Here is a 16,746-nt window from a genome sequence, read left to right as displayed (position 1 = left end):
GGGTATTGTATTTGTGATTCATGACTATAACTATCTTTTATCTTTCCTTTATAGTTATAAACAATGGAAGATGCAGAAACAAGGTTCACTCACCTGCTGCAACCAATCAGGGATATGACCAAAAACTGGGAGGTGGATGTAGCTGCTCAATTGGGGGAGTACCTGGAGGAGGTAGGTTGTTATTAAATGCTCAGTAATGGTGGCATCTGTCATTTTTGATACGTTGAAAATTTTCCTTATTACATGAGTGACTTAACAGTTAAAGCCCAACTCCAGAAATATAAAAATCACCTTTGCAGTGGAGCAAGGGTTAAATGCAGGGGTGAAGCCCTGGAGATGGGTTTTAACCACTTGCCAACCGCACTATAGCCAAATGATGACTACAGGGCGGCTAGCTAGTTCTGGGATGCTGTCGTATGATGGCATGGTAATTGCTGTGTCCAGAGGACACTGCTGATCACAGATTGAGGTAAAGAGCCAATCAGTGGCTCTTTACCACATGATCTGCTATGTCCAAGAACAGCTGATCAGATGTACAAAGAAGCCCTTCATCAGCTCTCTTCTCCTCTCCTCACGCTGTCAGTGTGAGAAGAGCCAATGACCTGCTTCTGCAAAAGGGACATGTACACTGATTATCAGTGCAGCCCCAACAGTGCCCACCAGTGCTTCCAATCTGTGCCTTCTTTTCAGTGCCCATCAGTGAAGGAGAAAGATTGAGACAAATTACCTGACTGCAACATTTTATAACAAACTTTAAAAAGGTTTTTTTTTTTTTTTTTTTTTCAAAATGTTTGGTGTTTATTTAGCAAAAAAAAAAGAAAGAAAACCAGTGGTGATTAAATGCCACCAAATGAAAGCTCTATTTGTGTAAAAAAAAAGTAATTTTTTATGGGTCCAGTGTTGCATGACCCGAGTAATTGTCTTTCAAAGTGCAACAGCACTGAAAGCTGAAAAATTGGCCTGGGCAGGAAGTACCCAGTAGGCAAGTGGTAAATACATCCATTTTTTTATTTTTTCTGCTACATTCATTTGCAACCTGCAGAAAATCAACAGAACGCTAGACAGAAATGGCAGCAGTCAGACATGTTTCCTAATAGAGTAGTAGTATTGGGGCCAGTTCACATTTGTGCGTTTGCGGAGATCGCATGTAATTTGGAGCGCACTGCTCTTAATTTGCATGTGATCTCATGTGCGGTGAATTCGCACCGCATCCGCAATAAACTCGCACATGAGGCTTTTTTTTAGCCGCAGCAGAATCGGAGCGCATAGTGTTTCAAACTAGTGCTATCCGATTCTGTGTGAACTTGCAGATCGCACTGCGATATGCGATCGCAACTGGGGGTGTCGTTAACTTTTAATTGACACCCCCTGCGTATCGCATATGGCAGTGTGAACTGCCAGAGGTGCGGATGCGATGCGGGATCACGCTGCATATTCGCAGCGTTCCCGCATCGCAGAAGTGTTAACCGGCACTTAGTGGTAATCAGCAATTTGCTAATGTTAAATGGTGACAGTGACACTAACTAAACTGCAGACATCTCCATCTATTTCTCTGGCCTTAAATACCTTTTGTGAGTTAGTCTATGGTCAAAATGAAAAAAACATTTTCATTTCTTTGTATTTTAACTATTTCTAGCCTATTACTAATAATCTGGGCAATCTTGACGTTTGTAATCGTACCTTGTAAAGATCCCCACACATTTACTTCCTTGTATTTTGTGACACATATATTCTAGTCTGCAAAGTATAAGGCCCCTTTCACACATGCAGTTTTTCAGGCGGATCTGAACGGATGCCCCCTGCATCTATGGGGCAGCGGATGTCAGCGGAGATATGTCCGCTGACATCCGATCCTGTCCGTCAAATCCGGACGGATGTAACCCCTATTTTCCATCCGTCTGGCGGATCGGATCAGATGAGAACGGACAGGTGGTCCGTTCTCATCCGATTCCCCATAGAGGGCAGCGGGGATCGGACACCTCTGTCTCCGCACAGAGCTGTCATCCGCCTGCTCTGCGGGGATTGGCGGATCGATCCCCGCTGAGAAAACGGAGTCTGTCAGCGGAACGGACACGTGTGAAAGGGGCCTAAAACTGTTTTTATGCAATTAAGGATAAAGCACATAGGGGTTCATTTATTAAAACTGGAGAGTGCACAATCTAGTGCAGCTGTGCATGGTAGCCAAACAGCTTCTAACTTCAGCTTGTTTTAATTAAGCTATGACAAAAAAAAACCTAGAAGCTGATTGGTTTCTATGCAGAGTTGCACCAGATTTTGCACACTCTAGTTTTAGTCAATCAACCCCACTATGCCCTGGGAGTAAGCACTTATGTGTCACTGAATTTACAGAGCCTGAGCTCTGAATTACAGAGGTGCTGGGACCAGTTTATAGTAGCACCTTCAGTACAGGAATCGCCTCATGCAAGCAGCAAGGTACCATGGGATATGTAGCTCTTTCTTGAGAATTCAGAGGGTGAACACTGAGAGCAAAACAAAGATAAGTTAGAGAAATTTTCTCATATAATTGAACCTTAGACTATACAAGATCGAAGAATGTTGGTTATGAAGGCTTATGGAGATGTATTGAAAATAATCAGTGCAGTGCAGCTTTAAAACGGTTGTAAACCCTGCTTGGTAATTTTTTACCAACAGACAAGCCTATAATCAGGCTTACCCGTAGATAAAATATCTCCTAAACGTGCATAGTTTAGTAGATTTTTACCTTGCATGCAGCCAGTGATATCACTGGCGCATGCACTCTGAAGTTCTGGCATACCTTGCCGGAACTTCAGAGCTTCGTGGCGGAACCGAGGGCTCCCAGGCGCATGCGCACTAGTGACGTCATCGCGGCTTTAGCCAATCACATCGCTGGAGCTCGCGAACACGGAAGAAAGACGGAGAACATGTCAGCCCTCTCAGCAAGGGCTTTGTTCCAAGGTGAGTATTTTATAATGTGCTAGTATGCCAGGGGTTGACAAATTTTCTTTGAATCTAGGAGCCAGCTAAAAAAGTTAGAAGCCAGTTTTTACAAAAAGCTGCCCGCACCCAGAAAAAAATAAAGAAAGAAAGAGGGAGGTAGAGAAGAGGAGATGGGGGGGGGGGGGGGGAGGGGAGTGAGAGAGAGAGGGGAGGGGGGGGGAGAGAGTGAAGGTCTCAGGCAAATGTGTATATGTACAGTGAGGTCCCCTCAGCTCTATGGTGTGTATAGAAGAATTCTCCAAAAGTGTGGCACTCCCCCCACCTCCACCTTCCTCCTATACACTCAGAAAATGGCCTGCTCTGCTCCCCCACACACGTGTCTATGTCCTGGCCAATAAAAGGTAAACTGTGCCCCCCAACTAATTGTAGGTGATGCCCTTCCCTGAGCCACGGCAGGATGGGCTCAGTCTTCATTCCCACCTCCCCCAGGGGCTGAGGAAGCAGTGAAGCACAGGCAGGCTGGAGCAGTGGGATGGGGAGCGGCTGACACATGAAATTCTGTGCAGAGCCAAGACCTGGTGCACCATTTCCCCGCCTCACACACTGCTCACCCGCGGACCCAGCACTCTTACCTGATGTCAGATGGATGTGTGCCGGGTGACCGAGGAGGGCTGACAGTGGCAGAAGTCGAGCAGAGCGTCCTATGGATGTGCTGAAAGTGGAGAAGAGGCAGCCGGTTCTGATTGGTCAGCGCCGTCCATGTGACTGTGCTGACCAATTAAAATGCATTGTCAGGACACAGAGAATTATTGATAGGAGCCGCGGGGATTTCAAATCAATGCAAGTCTGCATCACAGAGCGGCGTCCCGATGCCTGACGGCAGACGGCTGAAATCCTAGGCCCCGGACTCAGTTCTAGTCGCCAATGCGACCTGGCGCCTGGGAATTGTCGAGCCCTGTAGTATGCGATGCATACTAGCACATTATGCCATTGCCTTTTTTTCTTTTTCTTTACATTTGTGGTTTACAACCGCTTTAAGGGATGTAAAACTGATCAAAAAGCTGTGAGATACTCTATATTGTCTATATGTGTTTGGTACCTGTTCGTTTTTACATGTTGTTTTTTTCTGTTTTATATAGTTAGATCAAATATGCATCTCATTTGATGGAGGTAAAACTACAATGAACTTTGCAGAAGCTGCCCTCCTGATTCAAGGATCAGCATGTATCTACAGTAAAAAGGCAAGTGTGAATTCCTAATGAAAGGGTATTTTATAAATGAGTAACAAATTCCTACATTGTATAATGGCAAGTAGCAATTAATCTATTTTTAATTCAATAAAGCAGTTCCTATATGTATATATGTTTTCTAATATACACAAGTAATCCTGTTGTTTTAGTTGAACTTAACAAATGGCCATTCCAGCCACAAACAGCCAGGCTTGGTTTCCTGTAAAGTGCCCCACTAACTTTGAAATCTGGGATTATGTATTTCATAGACCGAACAAAAATTCAATCATGGTATCTTTGCTGTGAAGTCAACTCCTTTGTACTCCTCCTACCTGATTGGCTACAAACTGTTATGAACATCCTCAGAGCAAAGAAAGGCAGACTACACAGCGAAAATGAGAATTCCATTCGCCCCTTCCCGAACACATCACCTTGGCTTTTATGGTTAGTGTGGTACTCTGAAGAACAACTAACTGCATGCAGGATTTAGGAGATGCCTGTATTATCCTGCCAGTAGTTGTCTTTAGCTGGAACTGCAGACAGCATAGTCCTTCGCTTCAGCTACACATTATGTTTAGCTATTCGACTCATAGTGCCATTGCCTGTTCTGCATACCCCTACTTGGAGAGGAAAGGACTTAATCTGGACTGGTCGCCTTTGGCCCTGGGGTCAAGAAGTACAGTAACCGGACCTCCTATAGCAAGACTAGGGATGTGTACCTGAAATACAGTGATCTTGCTGGCAGGGTGCTATACAGTTCAAGGGCAGTAATCCTCTGAGGGGAAAGTCAGGTCCCTGGGTACCCTTTGTGGTGTGGCCACTGTGAGGGGTGAAGGTTGGGCCTACAAGCCCTATGTTGAGAGAGTGGTGAGTGCCTCTTATGTAGAACCTTTGCGGCAGTCCCTTAATGTGCCTGACCAGCTGGTATAGTGTGTGCACAATATAGCGCTATAGCACCATAGCTGTGTTCAAAAGTGTCGTTCGTAGCGATTGTACCACATTTTGGGTCCCTTGTGCGGTTGGACACCCATGTGATCAGCAGTGCTTCTGTGGTCGAGTGCAGCTCTTAAAAAACCACCTATAGCAGCAACTATTCTGTTCACTGGTTCCTCCACAAATATTGGAGCACCTTTTTTTGCTGGGTAACTTACAACATAGGTGTCTGACCTTGGCAAACCCTTCTCTGAGCTGGGTGACTTCCCCCATTTTTAATGACAGGCCTCTGTTAACCTTCAGCAAGCAATGGCACTGCGCAGGCTGAGAGATGGGGTGGGAATGATAGGGTGGGCTCCCAAATTCCAGGTAGGGAGGACCCCCCTGCATAGTTTGCCCTGTAATGGCTCCCTTAAGGGTCAACTTTAATTTTAAAATAACTTATTTTATATTTCCTCCGTTTTAGGGCACAATCCTCTAGTTACTTTGTGTCTTGGGAGAAATGCAGATACAGTTATTTCTGGTTTGTGAGACCAGCTGTCAGCGGTCCTTACTGGTTTGGAACGCCTGGGATACAAACGTGGGCACAACAAGCCTTGGGCTCTAAGCAGTAGCCTATGTCTCAGTTCCATAAGGAGAATGGGTCTCGAGGGTCCAAAGGCAAGGCATCTTCACACTGATGGGGTGACCCACTTAATCCCTCTTCTTATTTCACATATTGAGGACTCTGGGGATGCAGAAATAAACTATAGTAGTCTTTGCTACATAAAGTCAGTGCTGGTGTCTTCAATGCTGCTTGAATGACTTGCCGTTTGTATAATGAACACAAGGATGCTCGTTCATCACCTCTACTACTCAGATCATTTTTGTTTTTCAGTGAATACAAAGCGTTCCCTGATTTAACAACGTAGAGAGGAGGGGTGGATGGACAAATATTTACAGTATCTCACAAAAGTGAGTACACCCCTCACATTTTTGTGAACATTTTATTATATCTTTTTTCATGTGACAACACTGAAAAAAATATACTTTGCTACAATGAAAAGTAATGAGTGTACAGCTTGTATAACAGTGTAAATTTGCTGTCCCCCTCAAAATAACTCAACACACAGCCATTGATGGCTAAACAGCTGGCAACAAAAGAGAGTACACCCGTAAGTGAAAATGTCCAAATTGGGCCCAAAGTGTCAATATTTTGTGTGGCCGCCATCATTTTCCAGCATTGCCTTAACCCTCTTGGGCATGGAGTTCACCAGAGCTTCACAGGTTGCCACTGGAGTCCTCTTCCAATCCTCCATGTCGACCTCACGGAGCTGGTGGATGTTGGAGACCTTGCGCTCCTTCACCTTCCATTTGAGGATGCCCCACAATGGGGTTTAGGTCTGGAGACATGCTTGGCCAGTCCATCGCTTTTACCGTCAGCTTCTTTAGCAAGGCAGTGGTTGTCTTGGAGGTATGTTTGGGGTCGTTATCATGTTGGAATACTGCCCTGCGGCCCAGTGTTTGATGGGAGGGGATCATCCTCTGCTTCATTATGTCACAGTACATGGCATTAATGGTCCCCTGAATGAACTGTAGCTCCCCATTGACGGCAGTACTCATGCAGCCCCAGACCCTGACACTTCCACCACCATGCTTGACTGTAGGCAAGACACTTTTCTTTGTGCTCCTCACCTGGTTGCCGCCACACACGTTTGACACATCTGAGCCGAATAATCTTGGTTCCAGTAATCCCATGTCCTTAGTCTTTTTGTCTTCAGCAAACTGTTTGCTGGCTTTCTTGTGCATCATCTTTAGAAGAGGCTTCCTTATGGGATGACAGCCATGCAAACCAATTTGATGCAGTGTGTGGCGTATGATCTGAGCACTGACAGGCTGACACACCCACCCCTTCAACCTCTGCAGCAATGCTGGCAGCACTCATACGTCTATTTCCCAAAGACAACCTCTGGATATGACGCTGAGCATGTGAACTCAACTTCATTGGTCGACCATGGCAAGGCCTGTTCTGAGTGGAATCTGTCCTGTTAAACCACTGTATGGTCTTGGCCACTGTGCTGCAGCTCAGTTTCAGGGTCTTGGCAATCTTCTTATAGCCTAGGCTAGTGATGGTGAACCTTGGCACCCCAGATGTTCTCAAACTAAATTTCCCATGATCCTCAACTACACTGGAGAGTGCATGAGCATCATGGGAAATGTAGTTCCAAAACATCTGAGGTGCCAAGGTTGGCCATCACTGGCTTAGGCCATCTTTATGTAGAGCAACAATTCTTTTTTCAGATCCTCGGAGAGTTCTTTGCCATAAGGTGCCATGTTGAACTTGCAGTGACCAGTATGAGAATGAGAGCGATAACACCAAATTTAACACACCTGCTCCCCATTCACACCTGAGACGTAACACTGAGTCACATGAAACCGGGGAGGGAAAATGGCCAATTTCTCCCAATTTGGACATTTTCACTTAGGGGTGTACTCATTGCCAGCAGTTTAGACATTAATGGCTGTGTTGAGTTATTTTGAGGGGACAGCAAATTTACACTGTTATACAAGCTGTACACTCACTACTTTACTTTGTAGCAAAGTGTCATTTCTATAGTGTTGTCGCGTGAAAAGATATATAAAATATTTACAAAATGTGAGGGGTGTACTTTTGTGAGATACTGTAAGTTAAAAAAAAAAAAGATAATTCTTGGAATTCTGTATTAAAAGAGTTCTACCCAAAAGTGGAACTTCCGCTTTAAGTGCTCTTGAACCTCTGATATGCCACATTTTGGCATGTCAATTTTTGTTAGGGGGGGGGAGGGGAGCAGGTACCACGTTTTTGCAGGTACCTTCATCCACTTCTGCTCGGGCTGCCTAGGCGGCTTGAGTGGAAGTTCTCCTCTATCCCCCTCTCTCCCTGCAATCTTCTTGGATACGTCACAGGTCCCAGAAGATTGCCCAGCCACTAAGGAAACGCAGCGTGACTCTCACATGCGCAGTACGCACCCGACTGAATCCGCAGGCTGTCTCAGCCGGGTGCCCACACTTGTGATGCCGGCCACATCCCTGGATCGTGGGACAAGTGAGTGTGAGTTTATTAAAAACCAGCAGCTACACTTTTTGTAGCTGCTGACTTTTAATAAACTCAAAACTGCTGGACCTCCACTTTAGGCAACTGGAGGATATGTAGCTTTGACATAAATCTAAAGGCTTCAAACAAAGAAGTTACCAGCTGCAGTCTTTTATATGCTTTTGAAATTTGTCCCAGGCTTCATCAGCAAGTTGCTAAAGGAGTTTAACATCTTTACTCAATAAATTCACTAAAGATTTACTTTGATTTGATATTGTGAAAAAGCAAATTCCTGTTTGTTTTCTTTGCACATGACTGGGTTTTGCAAGTGAACACAGCTAAAATATACTGAGTGAAGATTCGCAACCCCTTTAGTAATCCGGCCACCACGTGTTCCTCTATCTATACAGCCTTTTACATTTTCAACATGGCATGTAAGAATTTCTAGCCATGTAATAGCATGTAAGAAGTTGTAGAACCCCCCCGGGGAAACCTCTGCTTTGCCTCTTGTAATATTTAAAAAAATAGCTATTGTAAGTGCGGATGGATTCTAATTAAATCTGACTTTTAAATCTTGTTTGGACCATTTATATTAAGATTTGTGTGAAATCATATTTATTTTCTATACACAGGTGGAATACCTATATTCTTTGGTATATCAAGCTTTGGATTTCATATCCAATAAAAAGTATGTATCCCCCTTTTTTTTTTTTTTTTTTTTTTGTGTTTTCGTAGAGAAGCGGTATGCTGGAAGAATTTTTCATTCAAAAGGTTTTTGTTTCTTGGGTAGTTTCATAATTTGTTTTTAGATGCAGTGATGGGATAATTCGAAGGAGCAGGATGGAAAATGTTCTCAAATTTCTAACCGTGGGTGTGGTTTTCATTCAGAAAACTACATTCATTACAAATTGAACATTAAAAGCAAATGAACTTTTGAGGTGCTTTCTAATGACATCTGTCAGGTCGTTGACTTTACTGTTGAGAATTTTCATATGAAATCTACTAGTGTATGTAAGTGTTTCTTCATCTTTTTCGTTGAAACTTTTTTTATTATAAATCCAACAGAATATAGGGCATCCTTCTGGTGATAGCCTCAGCATGAGGAAAATACAAGTAGAGATCTTGCCAGGATAAAAAGTCCCCAAGATAAAAAAACTGTTTAGTGACATAATTTTTCAGCATCTGCCAAGCCTGAAAAATCAGGGCCCACTTGCATTGAGGTAATCTGCAGTAAACTACTTGATGCGCTGCTGTGCTATTCATTGCGTATGTTATCCCCATGCACCTCTAAAGTGCACACGCTGCAACACAGTGTACAGTATCCCTGTGTCTAACTGCTCTGGAAAAAATGCACGTGGCACCTCCTCCCCCTTTTTTTTTTTTTTTTTTTTTTTTTTTTTTTTTATGGACTGCTCATGTGATGCTTAATGCAGCACACAAAAAATTGCTTTTCTAACAAAAATCTTAAATTTTCCTGGTGAGGTTGACTTGTAAGTCTCCTGGCAGTTCAAGGATCTTGCTGTTCCTTTTTGAATGGTTTGATTTATTTTATGTTCTATGGAATGCAACAGGAGAAGCAAGACACGGTTTCAGTAGAAGTAGCAAGGTAGAACCTTAGAGGTGTTAGCTAACCATTCAGATTGTCATTTAGGAGATGTAATAAAGGCCTGACAGTGAGTCTAACCCCTCACCAGTCTCAAAATCTGAAAATTAAAGTTTTGCCTTAGTTATACTTTAACCATATGACGTCCTGGACTTTAAGTGGGGATAGCTGAATGATACCTGCAGCTGCAGGCATCATTCAAATATCATTTTGTTTTTTTAGCTGGCGGTTCCCTGCACAGTAAGAACAATCATATCGTCTGTTCAGCCGCTTGATCGTTCCCCCTCCCACCACCCTCAAGTGCTTCTACCGGTGATCGGCAAAGGAAGGAGAAGGAATCCGGTGGCAAAGTACACCGTAGAGAATACCGAGGTCCGAGGACCAGATGGTCCTTGGCAGTCTCTGTGACTCTCGGAGGCCTGGGTGCGAAGTTATGATGTCACGCCCAGCCTAGCATTTGTCAATACTGCTGTGATCTTGGCTGGATAGCCGAGATCGTGGTGTGTTTTTTTTTTTTTCCAGCCTGTAGGAGAGATCTGAGGTTTTATTGACCCCAGATCTCTCCATATAGAGGACCAGTCATGCACTTTTCCTATTACAAGGGATGTTTACATTCCTTTTAATAGAAATAAGTGGTCAAAAAAAATTAAAGGGAAAGTGTAAAAATTCAACAAAACAATAAAAAAAGAAAAAATGTAAAAGTGTTCGCACACAGAAGCGAACTCATACGTATTTCGCGACCACATATGTAAATGGCGTTCAGTCCATACATGTGAGGTATCGCCGAAACGTTGGAGCAAGAGCAACAATTCTAACCCAAGGCCTCCTCTGTAACCTGTAAACATTTTTAAATGTTGCCTATGGAGTTTTTTAAGTACCGAAATTTGGCGCTTTTTTACGAGTGTGCGCAATTTTTAAGCGTGACTTGTTGGGTATCTATTTACTCGGCGTAACATCATCCTTTTCACATGATACTAAAAAAAATTGGGCTAACCTTAGTGTTTTTTTTTAATTCATAGAACTGTTTAAACTTTGGTCTGTCAGGCTCTGCAGCATTCCACAGTTCCAGCAGTGTCTGATACCTATGCCCCTCTACTAAAATGTTGCTGTTTCATCACCTGACTACTACATGACACAGACATGACCTAGGGATCAAAGGATAGAACCACTGATCAGAGGGGCACACAGGCATGTGACACCCTTGAATATGTTGAATGCTGACTATAGGAGACATTGGTCACCAAAGAGGTGAGGAAAATGGCTCCTCTTTTGCATATTTTTTTTTTTTTTCTTAGGCAACTAAGAGTCAGTTCGGGCCCTGATCACACCTTAATGCTCTGCAATGAAAACTTTAAGGTGTGTTAAGTTTACTTTTGGGTGCCATAAAAATAACACTGCAATGCATTAGTGCTTGTACAGTGCACTACTGCATGTTGTGGTGCTTTTTTTTTTTTTTTTTTTTTTTTTTAACCTATTTTTTTTTCTGTATCATGCAAGTGTGTTGGACAGGCCCTTAAGGCGCCTGAACCCCAGTACTGTATGGCCAGGCTAACAATATCACAATATGTTTGTATAAAGTCTTCTTTGGGCAACACCAGAAGAATGTTATTAATCGTGCAGCTGTGACAACAGAAATATTATCTGACACACATAAGAAAAAGCTTGCAGAAATTGTGCCAGTAAGCTCAGCCCCTGATTGTGCAGTGAGAATGAGGTGCCTTACACTTGCCCCATACAGATCTGGCCTCAAGCAGTCCCCTCCAGGCTCACATGGACTGTCCTTCCAGCTGCATCCTTATGTGTGCTGCTTCTAGTGGACTTTGTTCATGTAGCGGTTCTTTTCTTTTTGCTTTTCCGATATCTCCTCACTCTTGAAGGAGAATAAACCCTCAGGGGCTTCTCTTGTCTCCCCTATTCTCTACCCTGACAGGCTGTTCATCAGCAGTGTGGGCAGAGCTTTAAAACTGGAGCCTGGGGCTCAGGCTGCTTACAGGCTGAGATAGAATAGTAGCAAGGCACCAACCTTATTGTGGGTGGGATTTAGTCTGTGCCTCCAGTCATTAGGTCTCGCTGGGGCCTGTGCCAGCCTGCACGGTGCCTTATATTGCACTAGCAGGTGATCCTCTAGCTGACTCAAATTGAGAGTGCTGCAGCACCACAAAGGAATCCTTTCTAGCTGGCAATAGACAAAAACAGGGCCACCTATTTCTATGGCCAGCAGTGACCATGACTTGTCCAGCCTTGCATTATATATTAATTAGGGCCACATTATAAAACGTGCTCCAGCTCTTTTAAAAGTAAAGTGGTTTTTTTTTGGTAGACCTTTTTGTTTCTCATTGGGTGATCATGATAAATCTATATTCATATAGGCGGGACCAACAGCCGGCTTCTGTAGGAGCAGATGGAGTCGACAAAGATGCAAATTTTGTGAAAGACCAGGAAGAGGAGGTAAGAGTGTTTATTTGTGGGATGTATATTTTTCCTGGCACTCTGACCCCGAGGACGGGATTGCTTGAAGACGTTTGCTAGCATGCTGAGCATTACCTTGTGACGAAGAAAATTCTTAATTTTTGCTGCAGATCTCTAATGTAAACATTGTACAATTCAGGAGAAGGTGGTGAATATTTTTTTTTTTTATTGGACATTTCAGTGTTTAAAAATGTACTAAATTAATATGTGCATTGTTCTATAAGTTTTAGTACAGACTGGATTGCAATATTGATGTTGTCCTCTAAATTTATATTTTGGACTTTGTCCTAGTTTCTGGTTTTAGATGATATTGGGGATCCCAAGAAAACCAACGTGGACATGAAGAAGGATCAAAATTCAAATGTATGCTATTCCGTTTATATTTTATACAGTACATCCTGCACCCATTCTTTTCCCTCTACATCCTTAGCCACATATACTCATGTTTGGCAAATCTAGATCTAGATTTGTATATACACACTGTTTCAACCCTGTTTTTGTGTATTTTTTTTTTTTTTGTAATAGCCTGTGAATATCGTTCCTCTAACTCCTATGGCTCTAGTTCCTCCTGAAGAGGTGGAAAAGAAAACTAACCCTCTGTGCAGGTGAGCTTTACAGTTTGTCGTACATCTTTTGTTTAGCGGTAATTCACTTTAATCTGTGTGTGATTTTATTTAGGGGAATAAAGCAAAATTACACAAAGATGGCTAAAAACTATTTATAAATCTTTGGGGACAGTTTACTTTTTATGGACTTGGCAATTCTTTTCATAAAGTACATATCTGGCATACTGTACAGCTGGGCATTTCTTTTGGCTGTATATCCTCCTGTGTCGCCTGCTTGCTCATTGGGCAGTGATTCAGCAGTGTTTATCCGGATTAATTGACTGCTGAGCAGTCTGAGGATGGAGAGATGACATAGAAAGTTGTAGAGCCGAACCAGGTATTGAAGTAGTTCATCTTTCTAGCTGTGCAGCATGGCAGTGGTTTTGAATTCTATGCTTGGCTAAACAGAATTACAAATCTTTTGGCAGATAAAACTACTATGCATTTTCATGTTCTGAGCATTAATGGCCAACATATGTTGCTTAGATGTTTAACCTATTTACCTTTCTTTTCCAGTCGTAAGGGAGAAACTTTGGCCAGCAGAAAAGATTTCCGTATGAACACCTGTACCCCTCACATATGTGGAGCTTTTGTGTTAGAGCTGGCAATATTGTCACCAATGCAGTTTAAGCAGAATACAGAAAGAACAGAGGATGGCAACTATTGTCCAGGTTTGGATTTTAAATTCCATTTGCTAATATAAAGTTTTAAAAATGCAGAAGTTTCACACATGTCCGTTTACATCTTAATGCCACAATTGAAGAAAACTGTTGGAAAACCTACCTAATAATAAAAAAAAAAAAAAAATTATATACACTTTTTAACAATATACAAATATGCCTCTACCAGTGGGGCTAATTTACCCCTTATATGGAATGCTGCACGTTTTTTGACGTGAAAATATCAGCACACATTTGGAGCATAGCTCACAAAATCCTAAGCATATTCTTAATCCCTAATGCCATGCAATCTTTTTCCAATGTCATTAGGTTTGATAAATGCAGAACTGGAAGAAAGGAATAACATGGAGGAAGGTTGTGCCGATCCAGTGCCAGTGTTGAACTTCTCTGACGCCGATGGTGAGAGCAGATTTAATTTGCAGTAGTATGCTACCTAATATCACTTTCAAAATAATTTGGCAGTTTGACAAAGGCTACATTGATAAGAGAATTCTTGTTTAACCTGTTTGTGACTACAATACAACTTTGTAAATTCAAATGTAAAATGCCCCTTGCCTTGAGAACATTTTAACCTTGGGGCAGAGAACTTTGAATGTGGGACTCTTTCCCTAGTTCCCCCCCCCCCCCTTTGGTTAAATCCTAAATGTATGGGGGGGGGGGGGGGGATTGCAAAAGAAACATGACTGAACCAATGTGGATAGCTCTTCAGAGGGGAACCGCACAGTGTAAACAAGCCCAAACATAGTTATTAACCAAAGTATACTCACGCCGCTAAATTTGGTCTTGGTTTCATTGACTAATCTGCATGCCAAGCAAGAATGATTTGTCCTGCTTCTGTAGCCTCCTGGAATACCACATCGCATAATCCTGGAGGTTGCAGGAGCAGGAAATCAGTGGACAGTATGATGCGTCATTAGAGGCCACATGCAAAAACCCAGAACAGGCACCCGGCTTCTGATGACTCTGGGAGAAGTAAGATGGCAGTGCGTGACCTGGACGGTAGTGGCAGATCTTAGCAGAACATTGGATTAGTTGGGTAGGTGAGTAGGGGTTTATTTAAAAAAAAAAAAAACAATGGTAGTGAAAGTCCTTAAAAGTGGTTGTAACCCTAAAAATAAAAGATTGTGTTTCCGTATAGCAGATTAAACAGCACAGTGCTAGTGCTGTCTAACCTGTCCCTCAACTGTAAAAAAAACCTGGTTGATCCTGCCTGTTCCTGTGTACCCCCCCTTCCCTCGGTGTGCTGACCACTGTAATCATGGCTGCTGATCCATGGTTACCGTGGTCAGGTTATGTGCCTCCGTCATCCTGCTGCTCTCCTCTCCCCCCCCCTCCCTGTCTCAGCATGCGCGCATGTGTGTACGTCCCCTCCTGTTCCATCTAAGGGTTACAGCGGGAGGGACTGAGCGCACAGCACAGTGGTCACGTGACCTCCCCTGCTGAAGTCAAGGGGTATCTCAACCCCTTCCACTGTAGCACTTAGATCAGAGTAGGAGGATCATGTGACAGAACAGATCTGAAAAAAAGGTATTTAGAGGCATTGTTTGACACAAACACTTAAGCCCCGCACACACGCGTCGATAATTGGCCGTGAATTTTCGGCCAACGTCCAATCGGCCGATTTTCGGCTTGTTAGTATGACGACAACAGACTCTGACTTTTCGACCGAAAAAAATCTGGTGTGCAGGCTGTAAAATTTTTGTTGGCCGTCAACACAACGGCCGATTTTCCGTCAGTCAGTACAGATTTCGGCAGACAAAAATCTGATGAGCAAGACTGGGCATGCTCAGAGAAGAAAAAACACACGGAAAGTAAACCAGCACATGACATCACTTCTGAAGTAGATTTTTGTTGGCCGAGAAAATTTGTGTGCAGTCTAGGCACATTCCAACCAACAAAACACAACTCTGGACAAAAGTCGGGCGATCGGTCGGCCGAAAATCGTTTCGTGTGTACGAGATAAAAATTGAGCAGGTAAAAAAAAAAGCACACTGTTCTCCCGCACATTTAGTATAAGTACTGGCAGCGCCAATATACCCTACTAATCCCTACTATCTAGATATAGTTTATACTATATTTTTGGGGTAGGCTGCAGCCAACAATTTATCTACATCCATTTGCGCGGAATTCCTTTTATAACACAGTGTAGGGTGGCTGCATAAAATAGAGGGGTTGGCAGTGATATTTTGTTTTAAGTTTGCAACCACTTTAAAGGACAAGTATAGCGAAGCTATTTTGGCTATACTTCTGTAGGTCAGTGATCCTCCGAGAGCCTGAGCCAGCGCTCTAGTGAGTGCTGGAGGGTATGCCTATAGGGCAGTCCCAGGGGGTATACTCTCAGCTCTAGGCACTTCGTTTTTTGTTTTTTTTTTCCTTCTGCCTAGTCAGGAGTAAGGACCTAGTTCCTTGTGATATCTGGTCCTGGCAATTTTTTCTTTTTAAATTGAACTTTTTCCTATCTTTTTTGTTCCTGTGAAAACCTACAAATCAACTGCAGGACAATCTAGATCCAGAGGTCTGGCCAGCGAGCATGTGCATGCCTCGGCTCCATGCTCCTGGACGGGGGCTGGCCTGCAAGGTAAATCATCTTGCGAGGGCGCATACAACCTGGCCTTGGCAGGAGTTTCAGCGTTCCTCCTGGCCGACAGCCTCCCTATTCCGATGGAGCGGTGGTCTGTCAGGTGTGGTGCCAACCCTGTTCCTGGTATGGTAAGTAGCTGTCCCTGTCCCCCCCCCCCCCCCCCCCTCCTCTCTAACCGTGGAGGATTTTGGAGTGGATGTGGGCCCCTCTATGGGATGGTCAGACCCCCGGGTTCCCCTCCTTCCCATGCAGTGTACCCCCCCTTTTTTCGGTGGTCCTCTGCGGCCTTGCTACCCCCCATCTGCACAGACCCCCCCCCCCCTTCCCATGGGGTGGCCATACCTTTTAGGTCAGTCTGGGGTGTCAAGCTGGCGTGAGGGGGGAAGAGTGCGCTGCCGGCGACCAGACAATCGACTTTTGGAAGGGGGCTGTACCTCTTGGGGGCTCCTGCCAGTGCTCCCCTTTCTGCTGGGATTGTGTTCGGAGCTTTTGGGTGCCACCATTTTCTTGTAGCCTTTTGTGCTCTAGATCGGCGGCCATATTGGTGTAGCTTCGGCAGCTGGTTTTCTCATTGAAAATAGCGGCGCCCATGTTTTTTGAAGCTATATGACGGTTATTCTGCAGTGGGAGCCCTTCCTCATCCCGTAGTACTGACTCCTGGATCTTTCTTTTCCT

General features: G+C 43.7%; 1 protein-coding gene across 1 annotated transcript in view; it reads left to right on the top strand.

The window, feature by feature from the left end:
• Window positions 1-16,746, top strand: part of NCAPH2 (non-SMC condensin II complex subunit H2) — a 65,265-nt gene that overhangs the window by 6,673 nt on the left and 41,846 nt on the right. Inside the window, exons 2-9 of the mRNA XM_082255654.1 lie at window positions 55-175; window positions 4,063-4,160; window positions 8,766-8,821; window positions 12,106-12,184; window positions 12,497-12,568; window positions 12,731-12,810; window positions 13,327-13,481; window positions 13,800-13,889. Coding sequence (XP_082111780.1) covers window positions 64-175; window positions 4,063-4,160; window positions 8,766-8,821; window positions 12,106-12,184; window positions 12,497-12,568; window positions 12,731-12,810; window positions 13,327-13,481; window positions 13,800-13,889 — 742 coding nt within the window. The 5' untranslated portion in view covers window positions 55-63. The remainder of the gene's footprint in view (window positions 1-54; window positions 176-4,062; window positions 4,161-8,765; window positions 8,822-12,105; window positions 12,185-12,496; window positions 12,569-12,730; window positions 12,811-13,326; window positions 13,482-13,799; window positions 13,890-16,746) is intronic.

The sequence above is a fragment of the Pelophylax lessonae genome (assembly GCF_965119305.1).
Source record: "Pelophylax lessonae genome assembly, chromosome: 4".
NCBI lineage: Eukaryota > Metazoa > Chordata > Amphibia > Anura > Ranidae > Pelophylax > Pelophylax lessonae.
This window is presented reverse-complemented; position numbering and strand designations above follow the sequence as displayed.